The sequence below is a fragment of the Choloepus didactylus genome, chromosome 3, assembly GCF_015220235.1.
Source record: "Choloepus didactylus isolate mChoDid1 chromosome 3, mChoDid1.pri, whole genome shotgun sequence".
NCBI lineage: Eukaryota > Metazoa > Chordata > Mammalia > Pilosa > Megalonychidae > Choloepus > Choloepus didactylus.
This window is the reverse complement of record NC_051309.1, coordinates 76,175,834-76,195,822: the sequence shown is the minus strand read 5'-3', so window position 1 is coordinate 76,195,822 and position 19,989 is coordinate 76,175,834. Positions and strand designations below refer to the sequence as shown.

The 19,989-nt window shown below is 34.1% G+C and overlaps 1 protein-coding gene across 5 annotated transcripts in view; it reads right to left on the bottom strand.

Annotated features, from left to right (window-relative positions):
* The window catches only part of SLC4A4 (solute carrier family 4 member 4), a 442,709-nt gene that overhangs the window by 39,841 nt on the left and 382,879 nt on the right, over positions 1-19,989 (bottom strand). For all 5 annotated transcript variants that reach the window (XM_037829942.1, XM_037829943.1, XM_037829941.1 and 2 more), the window contains 2 exons: positions 12,335-12,448; positions 10,296-10,457 (listed from right to left, as the gene is read on the bottom strand). In XM_037829942.1, coding sequence (XP_037685870.1) covers positions 10,296-10,457; positions 12,335-12,448 — 276 coding nt within the window. The remainder of the gene's footprint in view (positions 1-10,295; positions 10,458-12,334; positions 12,449-19,989) is intronic.

Below are 19,989 nucleotides of genomic sequence, written 5' to 3'. Positions count from 1 at the left end.
TGACTATACTAATATCAGATAAAATAGACTTTAAGTCAAAAATTGTTACAAGGGACAAAGATGGTCCTTATATATGATAAATGGGACAACTCAACAGGAAGATGTAACAATTACAAATATATTTACTTTAACACACCACTTTCAATATTGGATAGAACATCTAGCTAGAAGATGATTAAGGAAGTAAAGGACTTGAATGATACACTAAACCAGCAAGACAAAACACACCTATATATAGAACACTGCACCAAACAGAAACAAAATATACATACTTCTTGAGTCCATAGGGATCATTCTCCAGGATAGACCATATGCTGGGTCACAAAACAAGCCTCAATAAATTAAAAATATTGAAATCATGCAATGTATATTCTCCAACCACAAAACAGAGGGAAAATCAAAAACAGAGGGAGAAAAGGAAAATTCCCAAATATGTGGAAATTAAACAGCACACTTTTAAACAACCAATAGGTTAAAGAGGAAATAAAAAGCGAAATTAGGAAATATCTTGAGATGAATGAAAAATAAATACAACATACTGAAACTTGGAATGCAGCAAAGGCAGTGCTGAGAGGGAAATTTATAGCTCCAAAAAAATGCTTACATTAAAAAAGAAGAAAGACTTCACATCAGAGACCTAATCTCAAAACTGAAGAACTAGAAAAAGAAGAGCAAACTAGACCCAAAGTGAGCAGAAGGGAGGAAATAACAAATATTAGAGCAGAGATAAATGAAATAGAAAACAAAAGAATGTAATAGGTGAATAAACAAAACCAAAAGTTGGTTCTTTAAAAATATCAATAAAATTGACAAAACTTTAGTTAGACTGACAAAGAAAAAAAGAGACAGGGTACGAATAACAAACATCAGAAATAAAAAGGGGGGTATTACTACCAACCCCACTGAAATAAAAATGACTGCAAGCATATACTAAGAATAACTGTATGCCAATACATTAGGTAATCTAGATGAAATGGACAAATTCTTAGAAACACACAAACTACCTACATTGACTCAAGAAGAAACAGAAGATCTCAACAAACCAATAATTAGTAAAGAGATTAAATCAGTCATCATATACCTCCCAACAAAGAAAACCCCAGGATCAGATGACTTCATGGATAAATTCTACCAAACTTTCCAAGAAGAATTAACTTCAATTCAGCTTATAAAACTCTTCCAAAAAATTGAAAAGAAGAGGAACACACCTACATTCATCCTATGAGGCCAACATCACCCTATACCAAAGCCAGATAAAGATACCAAAGAAAACAAAGCTACAGAGCAATACCTCTGATGAATATAGAAGCAAAAATCCTCAACAAAATACTAGCAAACTGAATCCAACAGCATATTAAAAAAAACTATACCCCATGATTAAGTGGGATTCATCTCTGGTATGCAAGATTGGTTCAACATAAGAATATCAACTAATGTAACAGAACACATTAACAGAATGAAGGTAAAAAACCAGATGATCATCTCAATTGATGCAAAGAAGGCATTTGACAAAACACAACACCCATCCTGGATAGAAACACTTAGAACACTAGTAATAGAAGGAAGCTTCCTCAACATAAAAAAGGGCATATATGGAAAGCACACAGTTAACATCTTACATAATGGTGAAAAACTGAACGCTTTTCCTCTGAAATCAGGAATAAGACAAGGATGCCCACTGTTATCACTGTTGTTCAACACTGTACTAAAAGTCATTGACAGAACAATCAGAAAAAATAAATCAGAAGAAATAAATGAAATGCATCCAAATTGGAAAGGAAGAAGTAAAACATTCACTATTTGCAGATGACATGATCCTATATATGGAAAATCATGAAAACCCACAACAAAGCTCCTAGGGTTAAAAAATGAACTCAGCAAAGTGGTGAGGTATAAGATCAACACCCCCAAATCAGTAGTGTTTCTATATACAAGCAATGAACAATTAGAAGAAGAAATCAAGAAAAAAATTCCATTCACAATAGCAAGTAAAAGAATCAAATAATAGCAATAAATCTAACCAAGGATGTGAAGGATTTGTACATAGACAACTGTAAAACACTGTTAACAGAAATTAAAGACTTAAATAAATGGAAGGATAATAAGTGTTCATGGATTAGAAGACTAAATATCATCAAGATGTCAATATTACACAAAGAAATTTATAGATTCAATGCAATTCCAATCAAAATTTCAACAACCTTCTCTGCAGAAATGGAAAAGCCAATCATCAAATTTATACAGAGGGTTAAGGGGCCCTGAATTACTAAAGCCATCTTGACACAGAACAAAGTTGGAGGACTCACACTTCTGATCTTAAAATTTATTACAAAGCCACAGTTATCAAAACAGCTAGTAATGGTGTAAGGACAGAAATACAGTCCAACGTAATCAAATGAATGATCAGAAATCATCCCTCACTTAGATGGCCAACTGATTTCTGACAAGGTGGCAAAAAAAGGAAGGAGGACCCCTACACCTCACACCATATATAAAAACCAACTCAAAATGTATCAAAGACCTGAATATAAGCACTAGAACTATCAAACGCCTATAAGACAATGTACAGAAGCATCTTCAGGATCTTGTGTTAGGCAATGGATTCTTAGATTTTGTACCCTAAGCACAAGCAATGAAGAAAAAACAGATAAATAGGACCTCATCAAAATTAAAAACTTTTGTTCCTCAAAGGACTTTAACATGAAAGCAAAATGACAACCTACAGAATGGGAGAAAATATTTGGAAACCATATATCAGATATCAGGTTAATATCCAGAATATATAAAGAAGTCCTTCAACTCAACAACAAAAAGACAAACAACCCAATTTAAAAATGGGGAAAGACTTGAACAGACATCTCCCCAAACAAGATATACAAATGGCCCAAAAGTATATAAAAAGATGCTCAACATCAATAGCCATCAGGTAAATGCAAATCAAAACCACAACGAGATACCATTTCACATGTATTAGAATGGCTTTATTTAAGAAATGGTTAAATTTCAAGTGTTGGAGAGGATGCAGAGAAATAGGGAAAACTCATTTTTTTCTGGTGGCAGTATAAATTGGTGCAGCTGCTGTGGAAGACAGTTTGGCAGTTCCTCAGAAAGCTAAGTACAGAACTACCATATGGCAGCAACCCTACTAGGTATATAGCCCAAAGAACTGAAAGCAGTAACTTGAACAGGTATTTTCACACTGATGTTCACAGCAGCTTTATTCACAATTGCCAAAAGATGGAAGCAACTCAAGTGTCCATCAGCTGAAGAATGCATAAATAAAAGGTGGGATAGACACACAATGGAAAATTTTTCAGCTGTAAAAAGGAGTGAAGTTCTGATACATATGACAACATGGATGAACTTGAAGACATCATGTTGAGTGAAATAAGCCAGACACAAGAGGACAAATATTATATGATCTTACTGTTTTGAAAATTTGAGTAAGGAAAATCAAGTCAAAATCTAGAATATAGTTTATCCAGGATGGGGTTGGGTTAGAGAATGGGAACTTAGGGTTTACAATGTACAGTGTTCTTATTTGCAATGACGGAAATGTCTTGGTAATGGATTGTAGTGATGGTAGCACAACATCGTGAACACAATTAACAGCATTGAAAAAAATATATATACACTGATATATATATATATATTATATAAACATATATGAATGTGATTAAAAGGGGAAATTTTATATTGTATAAATGGTAACATATTTAAGATTTAAATGAAAGTCCATGGAAATAAACTACATGGACAGTGAACCCTAAGTTAAACCACGTTCTTTAGTTAATAGTACAATTATAAAAATGTTCTATCATAAATTGTAAAAAATGTTCCATACCAATGCAAGGTGGTGGTGGTGGTGGTGTGTTGTATGGGAATCCTGTATTTTATTCATGATTGTTCTGTAAACCCACGACTTCTCTAATTAAAAAAAAAGTTGATTACATTTATGCACATTTGGAAATTTAAAAATTCCCTGAATATTTGATGATATTAAGGAATGTTGCTTACATTTTTTATTTTATTTAGTCTTGTATTGGTAATATGCTATGTTTTTAAAAAGAGACCTCAATGTTAAAAATACATATTCTATAAAATTTATGGATGAAATGAAATGCAGTCAAGTCTTGCCTCAAAGTATTATAGGAAGGGGAAGAGATGGGGGTTAGATGACATAAGATTGGCCATGAGCTGAGAATTACTGAAGCTGGGTATTTGGAAATTTCCATAATAAAACATTTTATATGAGAATAAATAAAAATGAAGAACTGTTCCTGGGTTGAAGGGTTTTCATACACCTCCCAAGAGCAAATAAAATCTTTGGAAGGCTATATTTTAAACACACTCTCTAAAACATTTGCTCAGGAATATTAGCTCAAAATTTCTTTATAAAAAGACCAAAAATATGAGGAAGAATGACATCAGGAGTATAAGTCAGCCAAGGAAACAAAGGTTACTATCAGATCTGAAAAGACAGCAGATACATAAAATAATAAGTAAAAGAGGGTACAAAAGAATAATAAAGAAGCTAGTGACCATCAAAATTGAACAGGATGCACAGCTGTATGAGGGTACTGGGGGCAACTGATTGTACACTTTGGATCTTTGAATAATTATAAAGTATGTGAACAATTACAATAAAAAAATTGAACAAGAAGATTTGGGAAAGGACAATAGAATTCCTAAAAATAAAAAGTATAACAATTGAAATGAAAAGTTCAATGGATTGAATAGGTAGTAGAATAGAACCAAGAGAAGAAAGAATTAGTAAAGAGAAAGGATTGAGGAAATTAACAAAAATATAACCCAGGGAAGCAAGGAATGGAAAATATATAAACAAGTTAGCACAAATGGAGCACAAGAAAGGAATGCATAATAAATTCTACTTGGAATTGCAGAAGGATGTTTTAGAGACTGAAAGAACCAAAGACACAAAAATTTCCATAACTGATAAAATATACTGATTCTTGGACTCAGGAAGCCCAATAAATCTAATATATACTAAAAAGGAATTCATACCTACACAAATTGTAGTGAAACTGTCAAACAGAGTCAAAAAAAGATCATAAAACACTCAAAAGAAATAATACTAAAAGGAATAATACTAACAATAAATATCTGAAACAGTGAGAAAATAGCTTACAAGTGCTGAAAGAAACTAGCTTTCAACCAAAAATTATATATTAAGAGAAACTAACTTTCAAGAATTAAAGTCAAGCAAAGATACTTTCAGGTGTACACAAATGAAAGAGTTTCCTATCCAAAGATCCTCACTTTAGGAATCTGAAAAGCAGAGCTTCACCAACAAGGGTATATCAGATAGACTATAGGTCCTTGAGTCAGTCATCTCAACCTGTGAGCAGCACAGGAGCAAGGGAGGGGGCATTTGATTTTTATGATTTTCTATATGGGCACTTAATGTTAAAATGAAAAGCCTGCTAAGTGTGTACTATTTAAGGGGAAATAATTCAGGCTAAAGGAAAATATTCTCAAAGGGAAGGTCAGAAAGGCAAAACTAAAAATGGGCAAAGAAAATGGAAAACCATGGATAATTCTAAAAATGTTGACTATGTCTAATTACTTAGATTAAAAAATTAAGATAGATATAAAAATCTTGGTAAGAGTAGTATATGATTCTGGAAAGAATATCAACCTTAAATTCTGCATATAGTTCACAAGAAGGGTAAAAAATACTGACTAATGTTTAAGCTAATTAAATATGCACACTAAAATACCCAACATAGCCACTAAACAAAAAGATGAGAGTGCATCACTTCCAAACTGGTTGATGGAAGAAAAAGGAAACAAAGAAAAAAAAAAATCAAACTCCACCAATGTAAAAGAGGGCAAGAAAGGAGAATAAAGAGGAACACAGAGAAAATGAGACAAATAGAAAGCAAAAGTAATGTGGTAAAAATGAATCCAAATCTATTAATCATCATCATCAATTTAAATGGATTAAACTACTTTAGTTAAAACAAAGACTGTAGAAATGGATTTTTTAAAAGTCTATTTTATTTGCAAAGAGACAATTAAAAAAAAGGAAGACAAAAGAACAGAATGGAAAAATATATTTAGGGAAGTACAAATTAAGAGACACTACCACAGCTTTACTATGAAATAAAATAAGCTTTAAGGCAAAAAAGCATTGATAGAGAGAAAGAGAATCACATAAAAAGTTCAAGTCACTAAAAAGATAAAACATACAAATGTGCATGTAGTACTGTAGCAGGCTGAATTATGTACCCCCTCAAAAAGCATGTTCTTAATCTTAATCCACATTCCCGTGGATGGGAAACCATTTGTAAATGGGTCCTTTTGAAGTGTTATTTTTACTTAAGGTGTGGCCAACTGAATCAGGCAGCTCTTAATCTATATTACTGGAAGCCTTGAAAAAGAGAAGCCTTAAAAAAAGAGAAGAAACCAGAAGCCAGGTCAGAGAAAAACATGAGCAGCCAGAAGCTGCAAGTAAGCAGAGAACTGGACGACCAGAGCAAAGGAGAGGGCATCATCGTGTGACAGGAAGTAGAGATGCAAGCCAACTGCCATCAGCCAGAACCCGGATGCCACAGACTCTGGGAGAAAGCAAGCCCTGCCAATATCCTGATTTTGGACTTCTTCTAGTCTCAAAACCATGAGCCAATAAATTCCTGTTGTTAAGGCAACCCATTTGTGCTATTTGTCATAGCAGCCTGGCAAATGAAAACAACTAATAACATGACTTCAAAATACATAAAGCAAATATTAATAAAACCATGAGAAAGAAGTATAAAAGCCATCATTATGGGAGTTTACTAAATGGAAGATTATTAGCATATCTTTCTGTGTAAATGGATTAAACATGCAAACAAAACAGCAGTAAAGATACAGAAGATTTGATAAACATAAACAAAACATCTGACCTATTTCACTGTTTTTCAAACATTTTTGATCCTGACGTGCAATAAGAAATGCCTTTTGCATCATAGCCTGTAATACTTATGCACATTATAAACAATAAACATAAACAACTGAATGCATATAATTGAAACAAATTTTCATGAACTAGGATTTACACTTCATAAGCAGGACATATTTTGATATTTTCTATTTCAATATATTTAAAGTTTTAAAGTGTTGGTGGTGATTTGCTAAATTAACTTTAAAATCCATGAATGAATATAATTCACAGTTGTAAAATGGACATATATTTTGAACGCACCCAACAACTGTTAAAGGCACCTTCCTTTCAAATACAAATGGAATGTAAATGAAAATTAACAATATTCCAGCACAATAAATAAGTTTCAACAAATTCTAAAAAAATCAGCACCATACAGACCAGGTCCATTGATAGTAACAGAATTAATTTGGAAATCAATTTTTAAAAAGATAATTTAAAAATGTGTATGCCTGGAAATTTAAAAACCTATGGGTCGAAGTATAAATCATACTGAAAATTATAAAATATTTGGAACTGAATAAAACTGAGACATTGTCATAAGTTTTGGGATGAAGCTTAAAATAGAAATGAAGAAAGGCTGGCAATTAATGAGCTGAATATTTAACCTAGGAAGTTAGAAAAAATTAAATGAACACCAAAAAGTAGAAGGCAATAGAGTGGAAATTAAATAAAAAGAAACAATAAAGAGCAGAAATTAATAAAATAGAAATCAAAGATATATTACAGAGAGGCAATACAGCAAAAAATAATTCTTTGGGGAAAGACTAATAAAATTAACAACTTCACACTAGACTGACCAGGGAAAATAAAGAGAAAGGACAAATCAATCAATAATATTAGAAATGTAAAAAGGAAAAGTAACAGGTGCAGATAAGAAAAATAACAAAAGAAAATTATAAACAACTTATGCCAATGAACTTAAAAATTTGGGTTAAATGGACAAATTCTAGAAAGTATAAACTACTAAACTGATTTTAGAAAAATGGAAAACTTGAAAGATTTTTAACTAGTAAAATATTTTGATCACTGGTCTTAAAAGTTCCACAAAGAAAATACCAGGCCCAGATAGTTTGATAAGCATGTCTGACTATTCAAAGAAAAGATACATATTACAAATATAAAGAAAATATAGCAACCTTTTTGAAGAATGAGATAGGAGGTGAAGTAGGATAAACACTGCCCTGACTCATTTTATAAGGCTAGTATATTCTTGATACCAAAATTAGACAAAGGATACAATTAGAAAGGAAAGTCACAGAGATAATTTTAGGATTACAGATAATCCTAAACAGTGATATAAAAATCCCTAAAAATATATTAGCAAACCAAATTTAAATATGTGTAAAAGAAATTATATTCTGATCAGGTTGCAAAGTTGATTCAGCATAAGAAAATTTATTAATGTAACTTACCACCATCAACAGATAAAGATGAAAACTCACGTTTTTATCTCAACAGTTTCAGAAGCACTTGAATAAATTTAGTATCAGTTCATTGTAAATTTAAATATTCAGCAAACTGGACAAAGAAGAAACATCTTAATTTGACCATACACACACACACACAATGCACTCAACAGAGAAACATTAAAAGCCACCTCAACATTGTTGAGAACTAGATGTCCTAGCTGGCAAAAAGGAAAGAAAAATAATTAAAAGATATAAGGATCAAAAGGAAGAAATAAAATAAGAAATCTATGGAACACCAACAAATCTATGGAAAATTGTTAGAACTAAGCAGCTTAGAAGGAGTGCCAGATTAAGATCAATATACAATAATCAACTTGGTTTCTATATGCCAGGAAGGGAAGGGAACTTTAGGAAAATGCCCCAACCATTTACAACAGTAAAAAAGAAATTGGATAAATCTAACAAAAGATATGGGAGACCTTATACAATGTTATTAATAGACACTGAAGAAGGCCTAAATAAATGGAGATATATATCATATTAGTTCAGTATCAAAATTTCTCCTCAAAGTGATGCATGGATTCAATGTAACTGCAAATAAAATTCCCACACGGTTGTGTGCGGTGTGGGTATGTGAATGTATATGTACAACTCTGCACACTGATGCTAACATTTTTATGGAACGACAGTGCTGAGAATAGCCAAACACTCCTGAAGAGCTGGAACAAATAACACAATGGGACAGAAAAGAGGGTCCTCAGGCAGACCCACAGATGTATGTAGACTTGATATAAGACAGAGGGCATTTCATCATTTCCTTTTAAACTACAGAAATGCATCATATACACTCTTTGGAATTATAATAGATTCTACAATTTAAAAAATTAAGTTATTGACCAAAGGCTATATGTACTATTATGATCTACCAAATGATCCCTTGTCATTCAGATGTGATACCTTTTACAGTATGCTGGAAAAATTGCTTAAGGAAACTCTTAGGATAGCTCTTTTTGTTTCTAGTGGGCAGTATATGAATTCTTGTGATTTTACTTCCCTGCTCTGCAGAAACCCATTCTTAGAAATTGCCTCTCCTGCTCCCAGGAGACTGATTCTAACATGCTTCCGTGCTTCCCTCATATGGCGGTTACAAGAAGTGAATGAGTTAATGTATAATAAAAAGTGCTTAGAGCATGGCCTGGCTCGTAGCAGGCATCCACTATATTATAAATCTTATTATTGTTGTTATTAATTTCTCACACCTCCAAAAGGTATTTTCCAAACCCTTTGTGACAAAAAAAATCACTAGGGCTGGAGACACATTACATAAAGTAAGAATATTGTAGGCAGCTCTCTCGAAAGATATCACAGACCACCAAAAGATTTCCTTTAGACTTATGACAAAGTTAATAACTGACACATAAAAAAGAAAACAACATGTACGAAATAAAGAATTTTCTCACTACTTTGTGGTCAATAACATACTGAAACAAATGTTTGAGGGAAACAAATGTAAATGGTTACTTACAGCTATACACATGAACTATCTGAATAATCTTTAAAAATACATATGAGTTGATTTAACAGAGAGTAGTGCTCAGTAAATATTAATTAAATCTTTGTCATTGTCTTCACTAAAGATAGTTACCACATTAAAATCAGATGTAGAATGACAGTGGCTATGTGGTAAAATGTGTTTGTATTTCCTCTTTGGTGGCTAAGGAAAAATGATTTTAAACAATTTCTTCAGGTTTAAGTGCGGTCTCCCAGAAGTATTAGATTGAGGACATTTGTCCTCTGTGGTGATCTATGATTCTGCCAAGGCTTAGGGAACAGTAGCTATAATAACTCCATATAAAACTGTTTTGACTTGGAATCAGTATTTTCAAATAACAGAAACAAAGTAGAAGGCAATGATAAACATTATTAGAGACACTTACCTTGAGTTTATGCTCTTTCCTGTTTACAATCACAGCTGTGATTTGCTGGTCCATGAAAATCAGAATGGTGACCAACAAAGCAGGGATAGCAGCTGCAAGGTACACCCACCAGGGGTTTCCTCCAAATGGTGGAACAAACCAACCTCGGTTTGGACTTGTTGGCTTGAAGAAGAGAGAACATTTTTCAGACTACTACTCATTTAATACATGCTATTTGTTTAAAAAAAAATCTGGCAAGACACACTTATTTTTTCCTTCGGAGAGACAATATATTGAAAAGTAGGAAGAACCAGCTTTACTGATGATAGGCTAGTGAAAGAAGATGATTCACCAAAAACTTCCCAAAGAATGTTATTTTTGAGGCAATACTTGAAAGACAGAAAACTACATGAGCTGATGGAAAAGAAGGAAATGCCAATTTGTGCATTTGGCACGATTCAAGAAAAGGACTCAAGATGGAAGAAGGGAGTTTGGGTTTAAGGGACAGTCAGAAGAAAAACCCAAACCTAATTGATAGCGAAAGGTATAGCAAGAAATTGCAAAACTACTATCAATTTTGTTCTTGGTTTTTAGCCCTTACGCTGGCTTTGTTCCTACTACTGACAAAATGTAACATAACCTTCATAATATAATGTGCACAAACCTACAAATGTTTTTACATGTCATAACTGAATTTATTTAAACACTCTGGTCTTCTTATTTTGCATATGAGAAATGATCCAGAATAACTGGTTAAATCCTCAGAAATATCAAAGAAACCTGGCAAAGATGGCCATTTTTCAGTTCTCAATCTATTTTCTGTCAGAGGACCATACAAATCTACTACAGAGAAAATTATTTTCCTGTTTGTCCTTTTCCTAACTTCAAACAATTCAAATAAAGAAACTAAAATAGAATACTATCTAGGAATTAGTTTTGCCATATTTGCGATCTATCAAGAAGGTGTCACTTCTCTGAGGATATTTCTCTCTTCTGTCGCACTTTGCTTATCACTCCATCACCAAATCTATCCACATTTTACTACCTTTACCAGGTTGTGCGCTCATAAGGGAAGGCACTTTGCCTTGCTCATCAATGCATTTCAAATCCCTAGTATGGTGCCTGATTCAAAAAGCAAACTTCCAATAAATATTGACTTACATGAATTAATGAGTGAATGACAACTTATCTTTGCTAATGAATATGATAAAGGAAATAATGCAAAAAAAAGATCTGTTTCCTATAATATAGATCTCCCTTCCTCATTAAACAGCTATGAAGCTGAAACTGATGTTTAGTTTCTCTTAGCATATACATAATCTTGGTGGTGGAGAGAAGGAGTGGGGATTATTTTAGAAAATAAGTGAAAGAGTAATCGTAATGGAAAATTAGGTAGGGATATTTTAGAATGACAGAAATATAAACTTTACCCATGAGGCCTGCAAATACTAACAGGTTCATAAAATAAATAATTCCTGTATATTTTTGTAATAATTAAAATATACATTATATGTAAACATACTCATGTTTATGTGCCATATATATGACAGGTACTTTGGTACTGTGAAAAGGCCACTGAAATGGAGTCTGGAGACTTGGATTTGAACTTCAAAAATGCTGACTCTCATCAGTTTTGTGAACTTGAGCACTACTCAACTTTCATGAATTTCAATTTCAATTATGTAAAATCAGGATGAATATAGTTATACTGAATACTTTCCAGAATTGTTATATGGTTCAAGGTGATAATGTGTATGAAAATACTTCGGAAATTTTAAAATACTCTAAAATATAAGGCAGATTTTCTAATGTAAAGTGTCTTTTGAAATAAAAATCAATACAATATGAACCTTGTTCTTGATCCCAATATCTGACATTTAATTTTAGTGAAGAAATGGATAAATGTATATTTGATCCTAGTAAGGGGCTGCTTTTGAAAAAAGAAGTGAATAGCTGTACAAAACTAACTGAGAGAGAGAGAGATAGTAAATGAGAGTAGGGGAAAGAGAAGAAAGCAAAGCATTCGAGGAATGATCAAAAGACAGATGACTTTTACCTACCTTGAACTCACTTGGCACAATTAGTTTTGGAGTATCCACACCTACCAGGGCATCTATTACACAAAAGATGAGAATGGACAAGATAATGGCAAAGTCACTGATAAGTTTTCTTGCCTGGAAAAATAAAAAAAAAACAAGAGGCCTTTTAGCACTGGACGGATACATTTGTCTATGTTTGAACTGAAGAGTTTTATATTTGTTAATGGTTTGTAGTAACTGTTTCATTAGCAAACAAAAGGAAGTATCAGACTGCATAGAAACTATATCTTGTTTTTCCATCACTTTATCTCCTGTTCAGATTAACTGAATCTGATTCCACAGAACATGACAGGATGTGTATGTGCGTGTACACGCAGGAACAGGGCAGGGAGGGAAGAATCAAATAAAATATATCCTTGAAATAAAAATCAATACTCTCCTGTACAAATATCAGGACCTATTATGAAAACCTGCATAAAGAGATAGAATTTTGTTTAATATTTGAGAAATAGGGTTGTGAGGGTAGAGAAAGATAAATTCCATAAGGTAAACTGAAAACACCAAGAAGCTAGCACGGAAGGAGTTTCCAGTTACGTCCAATGAAGGAGGTAAATACCGATCTGGAGAGTAACCTTAAGTGTGTGGTTTCACTACCTCTGTCAAAGAAAATATTTCTCACCCCAGGTTAGTGTTTAAAGACTCCAGTATGTGGAATATCTCTTCACCATCACTCTTTAAATGTAGTCTCCATTACAGGACAATCCTCCAACTTTCTAAGTAACTGCTTCTGGTCAAGGTCTGGGCAAGTTCTGGGCCTTATGGAATATAAGAAGCAAACCCAGCCTTCCCATGGTGTGGATGCAGAGTGGCCATTTACAAGTTAGTAAGGAGAGCACAGGACCATTTAGTTGCTTGGACACTCCTCTGCAGTCTCCAGTGGCTCTGCCAATGGCTTAAGAGCATTATTACAGCACAGTCATCTCAGTGTCCCCATAAGGTGGGTACACAGGGTAATGCATAATATGGTCATTCAACAAGAATGTTCTCAGCACCTAATACTTTGACTGGTACTAGTGATGCAAATAAACAAAACATAGTCCCTATCTTCATGTAGCTCACAGTCAAGTCAAACATAAGGAAGACTGCTTCAAAATTAAACGTGGGTTGATTCAGAAGTTGTCGTTATTTCACTGTGAGCACTCAATTTTCTGATGCCACTGGATGAAGGAAGATAGATCAGTGAGGGGCTGAGTGGGTGCATAATTTCAGGAAAGAGGATCAATCAAGAGTAGTGTGATAAAGCAGCTAGGTATTCAACAGAAATCGAAGTGAGAGACAAATTACGTGGTGGTGTGGATCTGCTGAGGGCTGTAGTGCTCAATGTCTGACCATTACCAGAAATCAGGAGCCTTGGGTACTAGCTACCAGCAGGATGGAAAATGGTCTTTTTGGACAGGTGTTCCTTTCCCTCTTGGAGAGCTGGATTCTGCTAGGTTTCACTTTCTTGAGAAGTATCCACAAAGGAGTGGCCAGCTATGGGATCTTTTAGGGGCAAGTTAACACCGATTATACATACTGATTTGAAGCACAAATAGATGGTAGGGATAGAGTTCGGGAGAAAATATAGTGCAGGAATTAGGAGTGAGGTTTCTATAGACAGATTACCTAGGTTGAAACCGAAGCTCCATTATCTAATATTGTAAACACTTATCCTTAACCTCAGTTACTCCATCTGTTTTAAGAATTAAATAAGCATTGGTGGACATGTGAAAAAAAAAAAAAGAATAAAATAAGATTTAAGCCATGAAAATGCTTGACACAATGCTTGGAACACAGTACACTCTCCTAATATATTAACTATTATTATTTCAAGTTCTAGGAGGTCTCTTTGGCTGCAGAGACCACTGGAATAAATAAATAATCTACTGGCAAGAGATCTTTGAGAGGAACCATCAATGCCAAGAAACAAGAAATCAGAGCCCAGTAATAATATGGAACTGTCAGTCAGAGCTAATTTTGGTTGGAAGTATCTGGAATCCCTGCAGTTAGAAAGGATTCTTCCCAGAGGCACAATACCAGGGTGAACTCCCATTTTAAAAGTTTCGTGCAAGTAGTATTGACACAGACAGGATGGTCTGGAAAAAGTATATACATATGTTAGGAATCACTAGAAGACCAGAGGTCATCGCAAAGGTAAAAAAAAGAAGTTAGTTTTTGTTTATCACTTCCAATTCTTACCCAGAAAATTCAACTTGTCAACAACTCAGATACCCTAGAAATGGTTCAAAAAGGGACTGAGGGGATGTTATTTAAAAGAAAGCTTTTCTCCTTTTAGCTTTTTAATAAAGGAGGAGGGAAGTCGCAGTTACCAAATGAATCAAATCTACAATTAATCCGTAGGAATTCTGATAGGCCTATCTCTCCTTCCCTGCCAGGGGACACTCTTGCTTGACCAGAATCACTACAGGACACTTGAGAAATATTGCTGTTTTAGTTAGGAGAGAAGGTCTTAGTCTTCCACAAATTGAACACCCTGTAAAACCAACAGAGCAAACTGGACATTGCCGTTTAGGGCTCACAAATGGTGCTCCTGACTTGGCCCTGGCACCCCATACGCTCCATTAGGTAGTGAGATCAAGGCACATGATTCCAAGTACCCACAAAGAGAAAGCACCCTGGAAACTCTAAATCGCTTTAAGAAATTATTGGTGGTGTGACAATATATAAAGAAAAACAATGATTTTTTCCTTCATGCAAACAGCTATCTATGTTTTGATTTGGGTGTTGACTATATGAGTGTGTACATTTGCCAAAACTCATTAAACTGTGTATCTATGATCTGGTCATTTTACTATGTAAACTATATCTCAATTAAAAAAAAAAAAAACTCTCCCCTCCAAAAAAAAAAAAAAATCCCAGAAATTCCAAATCCAACTCAATGTTGTCTTTCAAGGCACTTTTTCTATGAAGCTATTCACCTATTTCACTGATACTGTTATTGCTAATGTTCCAAATAATCTTAAAATTCTTTTATAATTTCATTACTGGGAAAAGACTGTTTGATTACCCACATTAAATATCAGATATATGTCTGGAGGATCAATGGTTATACATTCTTTGAAACTCATTTTTATTTTTCTTATTTTAAAATTAATATATGTTCATTGTAAAACATTTAGAAAAAAATCCATAAGCTAAAAAAGGAAAAGAAAACATGTTCTAATTCCACTATCTAGAAATGAATTTTAACATTTGCAAATACATCTTTCTTTGGTGTATATGTATGTTCATATATATATATGTACATGTAGTTTTTCTCAAAATGGGATCATCTTTACATACTGTTTTATATTAAATTTTATTCTATATTCTTGCTTTTTTTCACTTTTTTCTATTACATTGATATTTTCTACCATAGTAAGTTTTAATGACTTCAGTTTTATACTGAATGGATATCTCAAAATCTATTTCTTCAATCCCCTATTGTTTAAATTGTTTCCAACTTTTCACTATAATAAAAAACACTGCAAAGAAATCTTTGCACACATGTTAAGAGTGTTTCCTCAGGATACATTCCTGTCAGCAGAGTTAAGTTGATTTGTATACAAAATTTAAAGCTTTTGATAGGTAATGCCAAAATACTTTCTAGAATTTTACATTGATATACCAATTTTCACTCTACCTAACAACATATGAATGATTACAATTGTTTTTAAAAGTTAAATCCATACTCATAGGGAAAGTAATTCGTCAACAAAGAGGATACTTCAAAGAATATCAAATTGTGCAATCTTCTAAAATTATAATTTCTGGTTAGTTTTTAGTAGCTTAGTGAAACAACTGAATTTCATGCTCCATTCTGTACTCTCAAATTTAGTACAGATCCTACATAAAAATATCACCATCTAAAGATGGCATTAGTATACAGTTTCAAAAATATCTCATTAAATCCACAGATGGATAGTATACACAAAACTACCAATGGATAGAAACAGACAGAACTGATAACAGGGTATTTTTATAGTAATAGTCTGGCCAGCCAGTGTAACTCTTCTAAGTTTTTCAAAAGCAACTGGCTAGGAATATATCAGTTGTTGAGTTTGCATCTAGGAATACTTTGACATTCTAAAGGCATTCTGGAAAGCAGACCTAGAAGATCTGGTCTTCTTCCTATTTTATTGACTCTTCCTTCTCAGCCTTCTTTGCTGGTTTCTCCTCAAATCCCCCAATCTCTTGAGGTTGGAGTGTTTCAAAGTTCCTACCTTAGTCTCTTCTTTTTATCTATTTAAGTTTTCTCCATAAGTGATCCCATATAATCTTTTGGCTTTAAACTACCATAAACATGCTAAAAATAAAAAAAAAAATTATATTTCTAGGCCATGTCATTCCCCTAAACTCCAGAATCATATATCTAATTATTGACAACTCCACTTGGATTTCTTACAGGCATTTCAAATTTAACATCTTGAAAACTAAGTTCTTGATCTCCTTTCCCCACCCCACTCAACCTCTGACCCCCATAAACCTGCTCTTTCAGTAATTTTCTTCATTTTAGTTAATAGCAACTGCATTTTTCCATTGCTCAGGCTAAAAATTTTGGAATCCACTTAACTGTCCTCTTTCTCTTATACTCCTCATCTAATAGGTTAGCAAACTACCTTCAAAACATATCCAGGATCCAACCACTTCTCACCACCACTTCCACTGCTATTAACACTCTGTCTCAGCCATCACTTTACCAAACATGGTTTTTTGCATTAGCTTCCTATCTAGTTTCCCGGCTTCTACACTTGACCCCCTTCAGTACACTATCGATACAGCAGCCAGAAAAATGACCCCCTAAAGATGTCTGTATCCTAATTCCCAGAACCTGTGAATAGGTTAGGATACATGGCAAGGAGGAATAACGGTTGCGGATAGAATTAGGTTGCTAGTCAGCTGAACTTAAGATGGGGGTGGGGGGTGTATTCTGGATTATCCAGATGTGCCCAGTATAATCACAGGGATTCTTGTAAATAAAAGAATAGTCAGCGTGCTGCTGCGTGAGAGACTCAACCATCCATTTCTGGCTTTGAAGATGAAAGGGACCACGGACCAAGGAATGCGGACTGCTCCTACATGCTGGAAAAGGCAAGGAAATACCTCTCCCCTTAGAGCTTCCAGAAGGAAAGTGGCCCTGCCAACACCTTGATTTTAGTCCACCAAGAACATTTCAGACTTCTGACTGCCAGAAGCCAGACCTCTGACTGTAAAATAATAAACCTGTGTTATTTTCAGTCACTAAATTCATTGTGATTTGTTATAGCAGCAACAGGAAGCTAATACAGATCACGTCACTCTTCTGCTTATAACACCCCAGTGGTCCATCTCACTCTGACTTAAATCCAAAGTCATCACAAAATAAGACCCTGTATGACCTGGGTTCATCTTTTATTCCTAACCTCATCTCTTGTTATTCTCCCCTTCAATCCCTCATCTCCAGTCACACCTGCCTCCTGTAGATCTTAGAAAATTCTCACCTCAGGGCTTTTGCACTTGCTGTTTTCCTACCTAGAATGCTCTTTCCCCAGACAGCTACATGACTCACTCCCTCACCTCTCCCTGGTCCTGACTCAAATGTTACCTTCCCAGTAGGGTAATATTTCTGACCTCTCTAAAACTCTCTATCTTCCTTCTGTGCTTCATTTTTTCAACAGCACTTATCACCCACTTGTTTCCTGTCTCATGAGACTATTGGCACCAAGAAAGTAAGGATTTTTTGTTTTGTCCACAGCTGTATCTCAGCCCCGAGAACAAAGTGAGCATACAGTACATATCTGTTGAATAAATGAATGAATCTAAATTGTATAAAAGGAGTGAAAAATAAATTTGGAAGAAACCCTAGGCGATGGTATCCTTGTCAAGTGTGACACTATTATATACACACTATAGGTAGGAAAGTAGCTAAAAAGAAATTATAATAAACTGCAGGATTCCAGTTCTTAAATTTATGGGGAAAAAAAGCTACCCTAATAATAATGCTGCTTAACTTCATTAAGAATCACAGCTAGGATGATATGTTCTGTATAACAGGCTTACTCTTATTTCTACTTCCTTCCCCTTAAATTGTACAATACAGTTCAGTTACAACAGAACTCACTCCTAGAAGAGTGTTTACTGTTAAGACATTAATTTCTAAGATATTGGATCTAGTTTAAACTTCACAGTCAAGGAAATTGATTTTTCCCAGGCCAACTTGTATTCAACTCTAAATCCTCTAATTAGAGAAGGCAGGTAGGGGTGCTGTTTTAACAGGCTGTGCAGGTTTTACTCTAGACTAAACTTAAACTTTAATTTGAACTAGGCAAAACTGTCACAGTAGAATAAAAAACTGCTCCAAACATGACAAGCAATAAGTAGATACAAGTTGCTAGATTTATACCCTGGTGACTTTGCATAGGAACTCTGAGTCTGACATTAATGAGGTAAGGATGGCTCTCTTTGAGCCCTTCTTGCATTTCCAAACACATTTAGAAAAAGGAAATTCTATGAAATTCTTTTTTTCGTTTGTTTAGTCTTCGTTTTCATCAAACTTGGTCTCTTTCAAAAACTTCTGAACAGTGGCCTTTTCTGTGAATCAATACTATCAATAAGGAAACATAATTAGACACCCATATTTCCTAATTCCCTACTAGCTATTATTGGTAGTGATTAGCAGAAGTGCCCAAGTTTTTATGAGACAACCTGTTCCCACAAGACTTCCTTCTTAATCCTGTGGATTCAGGGGCCTCAAACCAAGCATAGACAAACATGGGAGGGTCCATCCAAACCAAAGGCCAAGTCTCTCCAATTCCAGTATCCTAGGGATGTAGATTATCACAGTCTAAGAGAAACACAAATTAAGAGAATTCATATATAGCAAAGTCTTGCCAAAAAAAAAAAAAGAAAACTGTTTTTGTAATGGTACACAGATGTGCTACAACATAGAATTCCTACCTCAGTGTATAAAAGACAAAAAGAAAAGCACACCTCAATTAAACATTAAATTTAATAATCACCCCTTTTATGACAGACTGGTTTTGAACTCTTTTATTTTTGCTTGCTATTTTTTAATTATAAAAGTGAATAGAAAAAATACATTTCTGTCCTCTTCAGAATTAATCTGAAAATACCCCAATTAAAATCTAGTAAGCAACCAGCTTAAACATTTAAACTACCTAAGCAAAAAAGAAGAAATTAAGTGGATAGGAAGGGAAATTAAAATAACCATATGCTATTCTATTGTTCTTGGCCAAAAACAACCTAATAAATCTATTATAAACATACTCTTCATGAAGGATGATACTGTATTAATTATTGAGAGAGTCATAATAATAGAGACACCAACAGTGAGAAGCTTGTTAATTTACAGGGGAAAAAAAATAAATTTGGTTCCTCTGAAGCCCCAGAGGACATTTGGTTTTCATTTTGTGAGGACAGCAGCTGCTCCTAAATTAACTGGGGGGAAAGGCTGTTAGCCTGCAGAGCTGTATTCAATGGAGGGAGCTGTAATAAAGAGATAAGTATAGCAGCAGGCACCCTGTGGGTTCTCAAAAAATATTAATTCATGATGTCAACTCCTCTAATGATCGTGCTGCTTGGAAAATGCTAAACAACACTGTAAAAGACCATTTATGTATATTTAAAACAAAAAAAAA